Source organism: Pristiophorus japonicus, chromosome 3 (assembly GCF_044704955.1).
Source record: "Pristiophorus japonicus isolate sPriJap1 chromosome 3, sPriJap1.hap1, whole genome shotgun sequence".
In the NCBI taxonomy this organism is placed as follows: domain Eukaryota; kingdom Metazoa; phylum Chordata; class Chondrichthyes; family Pristiophoridae; genus Pristiophorus; species Pristiophorus japonicus.
In genome coordinates, this window is record NC_091979.1 from 23,604,899 (window position 1) to 23,619,731 (window position 14,833).

Sequence of the window (14,833 nt, forward strand, 5' to 3'; positions counted from 1 at the left end):
CTCCCTTCTGTGCTACGTACTATTCTCTGGCCCCGGTTTTCACGAGCTTCAAGGCCCACCCATCTGCCGCCCAAAGGACCACCGACGGCCGGCGAGAGACCGGGTGGTACTGTGCCTGAAAGATTCCTCTAAAAGTGGTGGCAGTACCGCCTGGCGGTAAAATAACGGCTTACGCCATCAATCTGGGCGGTAGTGGGCGGGAGCTCTCAATCTCGGCGGCAAAAGCTCTTGCCGTCCAAGTGCCGCCGAGGATGGAGGCGGGCCCAGGGAGGGCGAAAAAGTAAAAACATCGGCAAAAAAAAAAAAAAATCACCGGGACACCTTCAGGGCACCCCAATCCAGGTAAGTCGCTGTAAATAAAAAAAAATGTTGAAGATGATCACTAACCTTCTTTTGGAGGTCTTCGTACTCTTACCGTCGGGGTTAGAGCTGCCTCCATGCAACGGTCCTTCCCCCCTGCTGACGCCGACTCCCGCCTGCACCAATCTGGCATCTCGCCGGACGGGAGGCCACTTGTGCGACTTGGCCACCAGAGGACGGTTCCCGGCGGTGCTCTCCTCCCGACCGCTCCAGCCCAAGTGGAAGCTGGGAGCCAGAGGAAAACGGCAGGATAACCCGGCGGCAGTCAGCGGCAGCAGGCGGTGGTAAGGCCACCAATATGGGGGACCTATGATTCTCTGATAAGTGGTCCCCAGTGGAACCACGTTTGTTTTCAACCACTGTCTGTCCCACCTGTGACAGAGACTGTAATTCTGATATTGGACTGTACAGTCACCTTGAGAACTCACTTTTCGAGCGGAAGCAAGTCTTCCTCGATTTCGAGGGACTGCCTATGATTGATTGATTGATTGATGATAAGTGGTCATACAGCCGAGGAACCTCAACTGAGCGAAAGGTGCATTTTTGTGGAGAACTTTACGAAGGAGGAAGTCAGCAGGGTGATCAGTTCTTACCTGACGGATTGTGCAGGTCGGAGAAAAGGCATTGGTTCCACAAGCAAAAATGTTTTTTCCATTTATGAGCAGCACGCGGATATAATTCTGACACTCCACCTGGAACAGGGGCAAGAGAACGGGTTACAGAAAGAACCTGCATTCGTATAGCGCCTTTTGCCAGTTCAGGTCGTCTTAAAGCGCTGTGGAGCCAATCGAATAAATTTGAAGTGAGGTCACTGTTGCACTGTGGGAAACGCGGCAGCCAATTGGCGCACAGCAAGCTCCCACACACAGCAACGTGATAACAACCAGATCTGTGTTTTTTATAGCCATGTCAGGCGTGGGCTAAATATTGGCACAGGACATTAGGGAGATGCTCCCTCACACTTCCATCGAAATAGTGGCCATGGGATCTTTTACATCCTCCAGAGAGGAACAGACGGGGCCTCGGTTTAACGTCTCATCCGAAAGACGGCACCTCTAACAGTGCTGCATTCCCTCAATACTGGCAGTGGGAGTGCCAGCCTAGATTTTTGTGCTCGGGTCTCTGGAATGGGGCTGTGAACCCACAACCTTCTGACTCAGGAGGTGAGAGTGCCACCACCCACTGAGCCGCAGCTGACACAATAAGTGGTCAGCAAGTTATTGGGAAGCAAAAGCAAAATTCTGCGGATGCTGGAAATCTGAAATAAAAACATAAAATGATGGAAACGCTCAGCAGGTCAGGCAGCGTCTGAGGAGAGAGAAACAGAGTTAGCATTTCAGGTCGATGACAACAGTAACAATTTGAGTTATATAGCACCTTTAACATAGTGAAACGTCCCAAGGAGCTTCACAGGAGTATTATGAGATAAGAAATTTGACACCGAGCCACATAAGGAGAAATTAGGGCAGATGACCAAAAACTTGGCCAAAGAAGTAGGTTTTAAGGAGCATCTTGAACGACTTGGAGGAAGGGACGGAGTGTAACGTAGCCAAGTTTGCCGACGATACAAAGATGGGAGGAAAAGCAATGTGTGAGGAGGACACACAAAATCTGCAAAAGGACATCAACAGGCTAAGTGAGTGGGCAAAAATTTGGCAGACGGAGTACAATGTTGGAAAGTGTGAGGTCATGCACTTTGGCAGAAAAAAAATCAAACAGCAAGTTATTATTTAAATGGAGAAAGATTGCAAAGTGCTACAGGACAGCGGGACCTGGGGGTACTTGTGCATGAAACACAAAAGGTTAGTAAGTGATCAGGAAGGCCAATGGAATCTTGGCCTTTATTGCAAAGGGGATGGAGTATAAAAGCAGGGAAGTCTTGCTACAGTTGTACAGGGTATTGGTGAGGCCACACCTGGAATACTGCGTGCAGTTTTGGTTTCCATATTTATGAAAGGATAACTTGTTTTGGTGGCAGTTCAGAGAAGGTTCACAAGGTTGATTCCGGAGATGAGAGAGTTGACTTATGAGGAAAGGTTGAGTAGGTTGGGCCTCTACGCATTGGAATTCCGAAGAATGAGAGGTGATCTTATCGAAACGTATAAGATTATGAGGAGGCTTGACAAGGTGGATGCAGAGAGGATGTTTCCACTGATAGGGCAGACTAGAACTAGAGGGCATAATCTTAGAATAAGGGGCCGCCCATTTAAAACTGAGATGAGGAGAAATTTCTTCTCTCAGAGAGTTGTGGATCTGTGAAATTCACTGCCTCAGAAAGCTGTGGAAGTGGGGACATTGAATAAATTTAAGACAGAAATAGACAGTTTCTTGAATGATAAGGGGATAAAGGGTTATGGGGAGTGGACAGGGAAGTGGACCTGAGTCCATGATCATATCAGCCATGATCGTATTAAATGGCGGAGCAGGCTCGAGGGGCCGTATGGCTTTCTCCTGCTCCTATTTCTTATGTTCTTATGTTCTTAAGTTGAAGGAGGAAAGAGTGGTAGAAAGGCTGAGAGGTTTAGGCAGGGCATTCTAGAGATTAGGGCCCAGGCAACAGAAGGCACGGCCACCAATGGTTGAATGATTATAATCAGGGATGTTCAAGAGGGCAGAATTATAGGAGCGCAGACATCTCAGGACGTTGTGGGGCTGGAGGAAATTTTAGAGATCGGGAGGGGCGAGGCAATGGAGTGATCTGAAAATAAGAATGAGAATTTTGAAATCGAGGCGTTGCTTAACCAGAAGCCAATGGAGATCAGCGAGCACAGGGGATGATGGGCGAGCGGGACTTGGTGCGAGTTAGGCCACGGGCAGCCGAGTTTTGGATCACCTCTAGTTTACGTAGAATAGAATGTGGAAGGCCAGCCAGGAGTGCGTTGGAATAGTCAAGTCTTGAGGTAACAAAGGCACGGATCTGGGCTTCAACAGCGGATGAGCTGAAGCAGGGGCGGAGACGGGCGATGTTACGAAGGTGGAACTAGACGGTTTTAGTTGTGCTGCGGACATGTGGTCGAAAGCTCGTTTCAGGGTCAAATATGACACCGAGGTTGCGAACAGTCTGGTTCGGCCTCGGACAGAAGTCAGAACTGACGAAGGGTCACCGACCTGAAACGTTAACCCTGTTTCTCTCTCCACAGATGCTGCCCGACCTGCTGAAGGTTTCCCAAGTGATCGGGAAGGATGTGGCTGAGGTAAGCACATGAGATTCATTTAACCGTACAGTTACATGCTGTCACAGGAAGATGGCAGGGGCGATATTTTGGAAGACCCTTTCTCAGGCACGCCTAGCTTGTGACCTCGGCTGTGGGTCCCACTTATCGCACTCGCCCTGGGTGAAAGGCAGTAAAAATATTCCACTTCCCCAAACTGTCCCGTCCCGGTCTCGATTCGTTGAGCACCGCTCTCTTAAAACAGGGCCGCCGCTTCAATACATAGCAGAACAAATGGAGTTTGTATGAGAAGGATTTCTGAACTACCCAAATACAATTCAAGGGAAATCCATCTGCTGAATCGGCCCAATTTAAGCCAGAGATTTTCTTTGTAAATCCCAAGAGAAGACTAAAAAGGAGCAACAGCAACAGGCCAGTGGTACTGTAATAAATAAATGGATGGTAACTTCACAGTGACGATGGTTGGAAAAGTTACCTCAGTCTTCCCTTTACTCTGACAGGCCCTCCTGGTGTCCACCTCTGGTCCCCACTCCATCGCCTAGGAAACAAGAATGGACAGGTCACGTGACAGGTACACTTTTGAATGAATTTCACTTCAGTTGCCTGAGGGCTGAGTTGTAAGAAATGTGTATTGGAAGGGGGTGAGAGAGGGGGAGGGAAAAGGTAGAGGTGGGAGAGAAGAGAGGGAGAGTGGGGCGAGGGGGAGGGGGGGGGGAGAGGGAGGGAGATGAGTGAGGAGACAGGGAGAGGGGCCAGAAGGGGAGGGGGAGAGGAGACAGGGAAGGGGAGAGGGGGTGGGGGGGAGAGAGAGAGGGAAGGGGAGAGGGGAGGAGGGGAACCGGAGGGAAGGGGGAGGGCAGAGGAGAGGTGAAGGGGAGAGGTGGGAGGGGGCGGAGAGAGGGGAGGGAAGAGGTGAGGGGAGGGGAGAGAGGGGAGGGTAGAGAGGAGGAGGGGAGTAGGGAGAGGGGAGGGGATGGGGAGAGGAAAAGGGAGGGGTGAAGGGGAGGGGAGAAGTGGAGAGGAGAGAGAAGAGGCGAGAGGGAGAGACCGAGGGGTAGGAAAGGGAGAGAGAAGAGGCGAAGGGGACAGAAGGGTAGGAGAGGGAGAAGGAAGAGGCGAGGGGGAGAGGGAGGGATAGGAGAGGGGTGGGAGAGAGAGAAGTGGGTAAAGATGGGGGAAGGGGAATAGGGGGGGTTGGATAAAGATGGGGGAGGGGGAGCATCCTATGAAAGGACTTCACTCGTACTTAGCATTCCAGCAGGAGTCTCGGGGAGGAGGATGTGTCGATAATTTGCTGTGTGTACATCACAAACAGCGATGAATAAAGTAATTCTTTGAAAACTCTTGATAATCAACAGAGGGAAAGCATTTTCATTTGCATGTAAACATTATGTCAGCTTTATTGCCCACATGAATCATTTCAGTGAAAGGAGACTCACTCCATCATCAGCAAGTGCATTAACCCTTCACCCATTCGAAGCTGAAAGCAGTCGGAAATTTTTCTTTTCTGTTTCGGGGTCTTCTCTCCTGAAAACGTCAATTCACGGTCCGGCATAACTCCATCAAAATGGCCATGCTTCCCGCCACAACCATCCACAGGTCCGCTGTGGGTCAGTGGGTAGCACTCTCGCCTCGGAGTCCAAAGGTTGTGGGTTCAAGTCTCACTCTAAAAACTTGAGCACAAAAAAAAATCGAGCTGACACTCCCAGTGCAGTGCTGAGGGAGCGCTGCACTGTCGGAGGTGGCGTCTTTTGGATGAGACAGTAAACCGAGGCCCCATCTGCTCCCTCAGTTGGACACAAAAGATTCCACGACACTATTTCAAAGAAGAGCAGGGGAGTTCACCCCCGGTGTTCTGGGTCAATATTTATCCCTCAGTCATCACGAAAACAGATTATCTGGTCATTATCACATTGCTGTTTGTGGGAGCTTGCTGTGCGCAAATTAGCGTCTCCCATATTGTGACCACACTGCCAAAAGTACTTCATTGGCTGTAAAGCGCTTTGGGACGTCCTGAGGTCGTGAAAGGTGCTATATAAATGCAAGTCTTCCTTTAATCGACTTTGAGGTTCATCGGAGCAGAGCATTCAGATCGGGAATACTGGAGAGCATTCAGAGCGGGAATACTGGAGAGTATTCAGAGCGGGAAGCCCTGGGTAATTTTACCTTTCCCTCACCTTGGGGAAGCGAAGGCCAATCACTGTGCAGCCCCTCCCCCGCCTACTCCAGCTAAAGACACAAACAGTTCACGGGAGCAATGCTCATTAAAATGTTATTTTACTACTGAAAGACCCCTTGAAACTGGTTCTGATCATAAAATAATTAATCAGACAGCACAGAATGAGGCCATTCGGCCCATCGTGCCTGCATCGGCTCTTTGTGAAAGAGCTGTCCAATTAGTCCCACTCCCCCCGTTCTTTCCCCAGAGAAGGTTTACATGTATATATATTCCCTTTTGAAAGTTACCATTCAATCTGCTTCCACCGTCCTTTCAGGCAGTGCGTTCCAGGTCGTAACAATTCGCTGCGTAAAAATAGTTCTCCTCATCTCACCTTCTGGCTCTTTTGCCAAGTATCTTAAATCTATGTCCTTTGGTTACTGACACTCCTGCCAGTGGAAACAGTTTCTCCCTATCGACTTGATCAAAACCTTTCAGAATTTTGAACACCTTGATTAAATCTCCCCTTAACCTTCTCTGCTCCAAGGAGAACAATCCCCACTTCTTCAGTCTCTCCTCGTGACTGAAGTCGCTCACCCCATGTACCATTCTTGGTAAATCTCCTCTGCATCCTTTGCAAGGCTAAATGGCTTACCCCTTTTACCCTAATACTGTGACCAGGGGTCACAGTCTAAGGGTAAGGGGTAAGCTATTTAGGACCGAGATGAGGAGAAACTTCTTCACTCAGAGAATTGTGAACCTGTGGAAGTATCTACCACTGAAAGTTGTTGAGGCCAGTTCGTTAGATATATTCAAAAGGGAGTTAGATGAGGCCCTTACGGCTAAAGGGATCAAGGGGTATGGAGAGAAAGCAGGAATGGGGTACTAAAGTTGCAAAAATGATCAACCATGATCATATTGAATGGTGGTGCAGGCTCGAAGGGCCGAATGGCCTACTCCTGCACCTATTTTCTATTTTTCTACAATTCTTTGGAATTCTCTACACCAGAGGGCTGTGGATGCTCAATCGATGAGTATATTCACGACTGAGAACGATAGTCACTAAGGGAATCAAGGGATATGAGGATAGGGTGGGAAAATGGAGTTGATGCAGAAGTTCAGCCAGAAGAACATAAGAACATAAGAAATAGGAGCAGGAGTAGGACATACGGCCCCTTGAGCCTGCTCCGCCATTTAATACGATCATGGCTGATCCGATCATGGACTCAGGTCCACTTCCCTGCCTGCTCCCCATAGCCCCTTAATCCCTTATCGGTTAAGAAGCCATGATCTTATTAAACGGCGGAGCAGGTTCAAGGGGTTGTATGGCCCACTCTTGCTCCGAATTCTTATGTTCTCATGTAGAGCGACTTGGATAGGTTAGGTGAGTGGGCAAATGCATGGCAGATGAAGTATAATGTGGATAAATGTGAGGTTGTCCACTTTGGTGGTAAAAACAGAGAGACAGACTATTATCTGAATTGGACACAGTTCTCCTGCTGAGGCATAAGCAGAGATTTTAGAATGATTTAGCATTACTTCCTTGATTTTGGCTCTGTGTGATTCCAGGGTTTTCGCCTCCAGTTCTCTAACCTCCAGTCCAATCCATGCGATGGTCTCTGTGCTTATGGAGACGGATTTGCTAGCCTCACACACTTCAGGAGAGATATCACGGCCTTAGAAAGTGTGCATAGAAACATAGAAAATAGGTGCAGGAGTAGGCCATTCGGCCCTTCGAGCCTGCACCACCATTCAATGAGTTCATGGCTGAACATGCAACTTCAGTACCCCTTTATCAGAGATGAGGGTCTTCAGTGATGAGAAGAGGTTGGAAAGGTTAGGACTGTTCTCCTTGGAACAAAGAAGGTTAAGAGGTGACCTAATGGAGGTTTTCAAGATGATGAGAGGTTTCTCTCAGTCCCAAATTTGGCTTTTACTATTCTGAACCTGTGGCTCCTTGCCCTACTGAATTTAAAGTAAGTTAACTTAAACTAGCTGAAGGGTCCTATTCCAAAATGTCGACTCAACTTTGTTTTCTATTTGAATACTGGCAGATCTGCTATGCGCTTCCATTGCGGGTCAGCTGTGGCTCAGTGGGTAGCACTCCCACCACTGAGTCAGAAAGTTGTGGGTTCAAGTCCCACCCCAGAGACTTGAGCACAAAAATCTCGGCTGACACTCCAGTGCAATGCTGAGGGAGTGCTGCACTGTCGGAGGTGCCATCTTTTAGATCGTTAAACCGAGGCCCCGTATGCTCTTTCAGGTGGACGTAAAAGATCCCGTGGCACTATTTCGAAAAAAAGCAGTGAAGTTATCCCTGGTGTCCTGGGGCCAATATTTATCCTTTCAATCGACATAACAAAAAAAACAGATAACCTGGTCATTATCACATTGCTGTTTGTGGGAGCTTGCTGTGTGCAAGTTGGCTGCTGCGTTTCCCACATTACAACAGTGATTAACCAGCCCCGCTCACCCTTTCCCTCAACGAATGTCTGTCCCACCTGTAACAGGGTCTGTGGCTCTCGTATTGGACTGTTCAGCCATCAAAGGACTCACTTTGGGAGTGGAAGCAAGTCTTCCTCGATTCCGAGGGACTGCCTATGATGATGCTGATGACAACAATGATTACACTCCAACAGTACTTCATTGGCTGTAAAGAGCTTTGGGACGTCCGGTGGTCGGAAAAGGTGCTATATAAATGCAAGTCTTTCTTTCCCTCTGTGCTGTAAGTTTTGATGATTCTCTCAGTAAATTTGGCTTTTACTATTCTGAATCTGTGACTCCTTGCCCGACTGAATTTAAAGTAAGTTAACTTAAACTAGCTGAATGGGTCCTACCCCATAAATGCCGACTCAACTTTCTTTTCTTTCTGAATGCTGGCAGACCTGCTATGCGTTCCCATTGTTCTTCCCGTGTCTCCCGCATTTTCCAGGAATTATTCCTTTAAGTGGCAATCCCGGGAAACAGCAGCAGAGTAGGTGGGTCAGGTAACAAGAGACCAGACTTGGCGGGCTGCGGAGGGCCAGGAACAATGTGCTGCTTCTCTCCATACGTTTGTTCGCCAGGATTTTTTTTTTACATTGTCAGAAAACACTGGCGGACAAAGAGGAATTCGGAGGGGGACAAAAAGAGAAAAGCCAGACTAAATGAAGCCATTGAGCCGGGGGAGCAAAGGGCTGGGCCTGTCGAAGGTGCTGAACTTGCCACAGCAATCAAGGGAGAACGGGTCAGGTCACCTAGTGAATGGGTAGCCAGGGCTATTCAAACGTGAAAAAAAAGAAGCACCGTCTCTGGTTTCCCCTGACAACACCGTTCGGCCACAAAATGTGAAGCACACGAGCACTTTATACTCTTCCACCTTACAGCGGACACCATAGCTCGACCCACAGGAATAATGGACTGGGTGGAGAGGAGGGGATGAGAGGGGTGGAGGACAGGGGGGAACGGGAGAGGGGGGAGGAGACTGGGGGTAGGGGTTGAGGAGGGTGTGGGTGAGTGGGATGGAATCAGGGGAGGGGATAGTGGGTGAGGGAGGGTGTGATGGGCGGGGGGGGGAGGGGAACGGAGAAACGAGGGGAGAGGGAGGTGAGTGAAGGGGGTTGCGGAGGGGGTGGGCAGAGGAGGGGGCGTGTGTGATGGGTTGGGGGATGGTGGAAGGGGGTGAGCAAGGGTGAGAGGGCGGGTGGGGGAGAGGGCGACGGGGGCGCGGGATGGGCGAGTGAGCAGGTGTGACAGAGGTTGTGGGAGAAGGCAGGTTGGGGAGGGTGGTGGAGTGAGGAGGTGGTGGTTGGGTATGATTGGGAGGGGTGGGTATGATGGGGGGGGGGGGGGAAGTGGGGGCGTGGTAAGATAGGATGGGGGTGGGGTGATGTTAGGATGGGGGGTGGGTATGATGGGATGGGGAGGGGGTGAGTATGTGTGTGAGAGTGTGTGTGTGTGTGTGTGTGTGTGTGTGTGTGTGTATGTAAGAATGTGTTTGTGAGAATGTGTGTTGTGAGAATGTGTGTGTGAGAGAATGTATGTGTGAGAATGTGAGTGTGCGTGTGAGAATGGGTGTGTGTGAGAATGTATGTGTGAGAATGTGAGTGTGCGTGTGAGAATGGGTGTGTGTGTCTGTGAGAATGGGTGTGTGAGAGAGTATGTGTGAGAATGGGTGTGAGAGAATGTGTGTGAGAGAGTGAGAATGTGTGTGTGAAGGCATGTGTGTGTGAGAATGTGCGTGTGTGAGAGTGTGTGTGTGAGAGTGAGAATGTGTGTGTGTGAGAGTATGTGAGAATGTGTGTTTTTGTTTGAGTGTGTGAGAATGTGTGTGTGACAATGTGTGTGTGAAAGTGTGTGTGAGAATGTGTGTGAGTGTGAGAATGTGTGTGTGAGAATATGTGTGAGAATGAGTGTGTGTGAGATTGTGTGTGAGAGTGAGTGTGCATGAGAGTGAGTGTGTGTGAGAATGTGTTGAAAGTGTGTGTGTATGAGAGTGAGTGTGCGTGTGTGAGAATGTGTGTGAGAATGTGTGTGTAAGAATGTGTGTGTGAAAATGTGTGTGAGAGAGAGTGTATGTGAGAGAGTCTGTGTGAGAGAGTGTGTGTGAGAATGTGTGCGAGAGTGTGTGTGAGTCTGTGTGAGTGAGTGAGAATGTGAGAGAGTGTGTGTGAGAGAGTCTGTGTGAGAGAGTGTGAGAGAGAAAGTCTGTGTGAGAGAGTGTGTGAGAGTGTGTGAGTCTGTGAGAGAGTGTGTGAGAGTGTGTGAGTCTGTGAGAGTGTGTAAGAGAGAGTGTGTGAGAGAGAGACTGTGTGAGAGAGTGTGTGTGAGAGAGTCTGTGTGAGAGTGAGAGAGAGAAAGTCTGTGTGAGAGAGTGTGTGAGTCTGTGAGAGAGTGTGTGAGAGTGTGTGAGAGTGTGTAAGAGAGAGTGTGTGAGAGAGAGACTGTGTGAGAGAGTGTGTGTGAGAGTGTGTGAGAGAGAGAGAGAAAAAAAGTGGGACGTGTGCATGTGCCTGATAACGCTCCTGTGAAGTGCATAAAGCAGTGTCTACGATGTTAAAGCCACTCTATGTTGTTGTTGAGTAAGAGAGTGTGAGAATGAGAAAGGGAGAGTGTGTGTATGTAAGAGATAGAGAGTCCCCCTCCAATCCAATGTCTCCACCCAGAAGCAGGACCTCCCACAACTACAAACAAACCAGCCCAGGTGTTTCCCTTTTCTTAAAAAAAGCCTCTCCCTGACTGCGATCCCATGAGACGTCTGCGGTCTTTCTTTCTCTGTCTTCGGCTGGGTCCGCTATTCACGAGTGAAAGCCTCGATGATGTGACGGGACTGACAATCAGCACCGCCCATTGTCCCAGACAACTGATGCCTCTGCCACTAGGCTTAAACTCTCCGCGCACAGAGCTCGGCTAAATCCACTCAACGTCCGATTTTAAAACCGGGGGAACAGAATGCGGAGTCGTACGATGTCGTAAAGCTCATTCCCCAGCGGATGGGAGAGGGCACAACCAGGATGTTAAATGCGGGAACAGTAGCATAGTGGTTATGTCACTGCGCCAGTAATCCAGAGGCCCAGACTAATGATCCAGATAGACATGAGTTCAAATCCCAGCACAGCAGCTGGGGAATTTAAATTCAGTTAATTCAATCAATCTGGAATTAAAATTTAGTATCAGTAATGGTGACCATGGAACTACCAGATTGTCGTTAAAAACCCATCTGGTTCACTCGTGTCCTTTAGGGAAGGAAATCTGCCGTCCTTACCCGGTCTGGCCTATATGTGACTCCAGACCCACAGCAATGTGGTTGACTCTTAACTGCTGCTCTGATTTGTACCAGATCACGACAAAGAAGTTTCACCACATGGACTGCAGCGGTTCAAGAAGGCGGCTCACCACCACCTACTCGAGGGCAACTAGGGATGGGCAATAAATGTCGGCCTTGCCAGGGACACCCACATCCCGTGGATGAATAAATAACGTAAGAATTTAATGGGGGATCGAGAGGAGGGGACGGGGTGAGAGGTGAAACAGAAGTGGGGGCAAAGTAGACAGTCGTTGCTTCAGTGGCTGGAAAATTAGTTGTACCTATGAAACGGGCATGATTTCTCCTGCCTCCCAGTAAGATTCATCCGTCAGGCTGACTAGGTAAAAGGACGGACGTATTGCAAGCTTTCTCTTCCAAGTGAGATTTCCCTCTAATTTGCTGTCTTCCTCGCTCGAAGAGGTAAGTTAGCTACAGAAGCTGGTCATCCATCAGCACCTTGCGCTTCAAGCTTAGGTAATGAACGCCGGAGAGCTACTGGGCCATGAGGAGTATCGCGGCCAAGAAAATCTCGTTCATTCTTCAGGTACATGGGTCCTGAGGGAAAATATTAGCCACCTTACCTCAGTCGAGAGCAGGAATGGAGCCTGGCTCACTTCTACAGCAGACAGTACATTTACCTGCCAGACCATCGAACATCGATGGGTTCCCAAAGCAAGCACTCTACTCGGAACTCCTTCACGGCAAACGAGCCAAAGGTGGGCAGAGGAAACGTTAGAAGGACACCCTCAAAGCCTCCCTGATAAAGTGCAACATCCCCACTGACACCTGGGAGTCCCTGGCCAAAGACTGCCATAAGTGGAGGAAGTGCATCCGGGATGGGCACCGAGCACCTCGAGTATCGTCGCTGAGAGCATGCAGAAACCAAGCACAGGCAGCGGAAAGAGCATGCGGCAAACCTGTCCCACCCACCCCTTTCCCTCAACGACTATCTGTCCCACCTGTGGCAGAGTCTGTGGTTCTCGTATTGGCCTGTTCAGCCACCTAAGGACTCATTTTTAGAGTGAAGCAAGTCTTCCTCGATTCCGAGGGACTGTCATTGAAAGTTGGCATACAGGTACAGCAGGTGGTGAAGAAGACTAATGGTATGTTGGCCTTCATAGCTAGGGGATTTGAGTAAAGGAGCAGGGAGGTCTTACTGCAGTTGTACAGGGCCTTGGTGAGGCCTCACCTGGAATATTGTGTTCAGTTTTGGTCTCCTAATCTGAGGAAGGACGTTCTTGCTATTGAGGGAGTGCAGCGAAGGTTCACCAGACTGATTCCCGGGATGGCTGGACTGACATATGAGGAGAGACTGGGTCGACTGGGCCTTTATTCACTAGAGTTTAGAAGGATGAGAGGGGATCTCATAGAAACGTATAAGATTCTGACGGGTCGGGACAGGTTAGATGCGGATAGAATGTTCCCGATGTTGGGGAAGTCCAGAACCAGGGGACACAGTCTTAAGATAAGAGGTAGACCATTTAGGACTGAGATGAGGAGAAACTTCTTCACTCAGAGAGTTGTTGACCTGTGGAATTCCTTGCCGCAGAGAGTTGTTGATGCCAGTTCATTGGATATATTCAAGAGGGAGGTAGATATGGCCCTTAAGGCTAAGGGGATCAAGGGGTATGGAGAGAAAGCAGGAAAGGGGTACTGAGGGAATGATCAGCCATGATCTTATTGAATGGTGGTGCAGACTCGAAGGGCCGAATGGCCTACTCCTGCACCTATTTTCTATGTTTCTATGATGAGGATGATGATTGGGCCTTGGGGAGCATCGCGGTCAAGCAGACCTTCTTGGTTCTTCAGCTCCTGGTACATGGGTCCTGAGGGAAAATATTAGCGACATTATCTCAGTAGAGGGCCTGGCTCAATCCTGCAGCAGGCAGTACATTTACCTGCCACACCATCGAACAGTTCTCAGCAGGTGGTTTCCACTCGCCACTGAGTCAGAAGATTGTTGGTTCAAGTCCCACTCCATAGACTTGAGGAGAAAAATCTAGGCTGGCACTCCCAGTGCAGTGCTGAGGGAGTGCTACACTGTCGGAGGTGCCGTCTTTTGGATGAGACGTTAAACTGCTCTCTCGGGTGTGACATAAAAGATCCCATGGCACTATTTCGAAGAAGAGCAGGGGAGTTATCTCCGGTGTCCTGGGCCAATATTTATCCGCCAACCAGCATCACTAAAACAGATTATCTGGTTATTATAGGGTATTGGTGAGGCCGCACCTGGAGTACTGCGTGCAGTTTTGGTCACCTTACTTAAGGAAGGATATACTGACTTTGGAGGGGGTACAGAGACGATTCACTAGGCTTATTCCGGAGATGAGGGGGTTACCTTATGATGATAGATTTAGTAGACTGGGTCTTTTCTCGTTGGAGTTCAGAAGGATGAGGGGTGATCTTATAGAAACATTTAAAATAATGAAAGGGATAGACAAGATAGAGGCAGAGAGGTTGTTTCCACTGGTCGGGGAGACTAGAACCAGGGGGCACAGCCTCAAAATACGGGGGAGCCAATTTAAAACCGAGTTGAGAAGGAATTTCTTCTCCCAGAGGATTGTGAATCTGTGGAATTCTCTGCCCAAGGAAGCAGTTGAGGCTAGCTCATTGAATGTATTCAAGTCACAGATAGATAGATTTTTAACCAATAAGGGAATTAAGGGTTACGGGGAGCGGGCGGGTAAGTGGAGCTGAGTCCACGGCCATGATCTTGTTGAATGGCGGAGCAGGCTCGAGGGGCTAGATGGCCTACTCCTGTTCCTAATTCTTATGTTCTTATGTTCTTACATTGCTGTTTGTGGGAGCTTGCTGTGCACAAATTGGCTGCTGCTTTTCCATCGGGGAAACGATCGGGAGGGAGTGGGATCGATTGGACATCCAACAAAGAGCTGGCACAGGCACATTGGGCCGGCCTCATTCTGTGCTGTATCATTCTGTAATTCCATGGTTACAACAGTGACTACACTACAAAAAAGTACTTGATTGGCAGTGAAGCTCTTTGGGACCTCCTGAGGTCACAGTCTGAGGATAAGGGGTAAGCCATTTAGGACCGAGATGAGGAGAAACTTCTTCACCCAGAGAGTGGTGAACCTGTGGAATTCTCTACCACAGAAAGTAGTTGAGGCCAATTCACTAAATATATTCAAAAGGGAGTTAGATGAAGTCCTTACTACTCAGGGGATCAAGGGGTATGGCGAGAAAGCAGGAAGTGGGTACTGAAGTTTCATGTTCAGCCATGAACTCATTGAATGGCGGTGCAGGCTAGAAGGGCTGAATGGTCTGCTCCTGCACCTATTTTCTATGTTTCTATGTTTCTGTGTTTCTATGAAAGGCGCCATATAAATGTAAGTTATT

At 49.1% G+C, this 14,833-nt stretch overlaps 1 protein-coding gene and 1 long non-coding RNA gene across 4 annotated transcripts in view; one reads left to right on the forward strand and one right to left on the reverse strand.

Moving 5' to 3' along the window:
* sema5ba (sema domain, seven thrombospondin repeats (type 1 and type 1-like), transmembrane domain (TM) and short cytoplasmic domain, (semaphorin) 5Ba) overlaps positions 1 to 14,833 on the reverse strand; it is a 483,409-nt gene that overhangs the window by 211,231 nt on the left and 257,345 nt on the right. For both annotated transcript variants that reach the window (XM_070875254.1, XM_070875253.1), the window contains exons 6-7: positions 4,009 to 4,071; positions 954 to 1,052 (exon numbers count right to left, since the gene is read on the reverse strand). In XM_070875254.1, the coding sequence (XP_070731355.1) occupies positions 954 to 1,052; positions 4,009 to 4,071 (162 nt within the window). The remainder of the gene's footprint in view (positions 1 to 953; positions 1,053 to 4,008; positions 4,072 to 14,833) is intronic.
* LOC139259684 (uncharacterized) overlaps positions 1 to 14,833 on the forward strand; it is a 63,178-nt gene that overhangs the window by 30,228 nt on the left and 18,117 nt on the right. Inside the window, exons 2-4 of one of the 2 annotated variants that reach the window (XR_011592630.1) lie at positions 3,501 to 3,554; positions 4,034 to 4,104; positions 11,510 to 11,650. This is a non-coding gene — a long non-coding RNA (uncharacterized lncRNA). The remainder of the gene's footprint in view (positions 1 to 3,500; positions 3,555 to 4,033; positions 4,105 to 11,509; positions 11,651 to 14,833) is intronic. The other variant, XR_011592631.1, reaches the window with a different exon arrangement.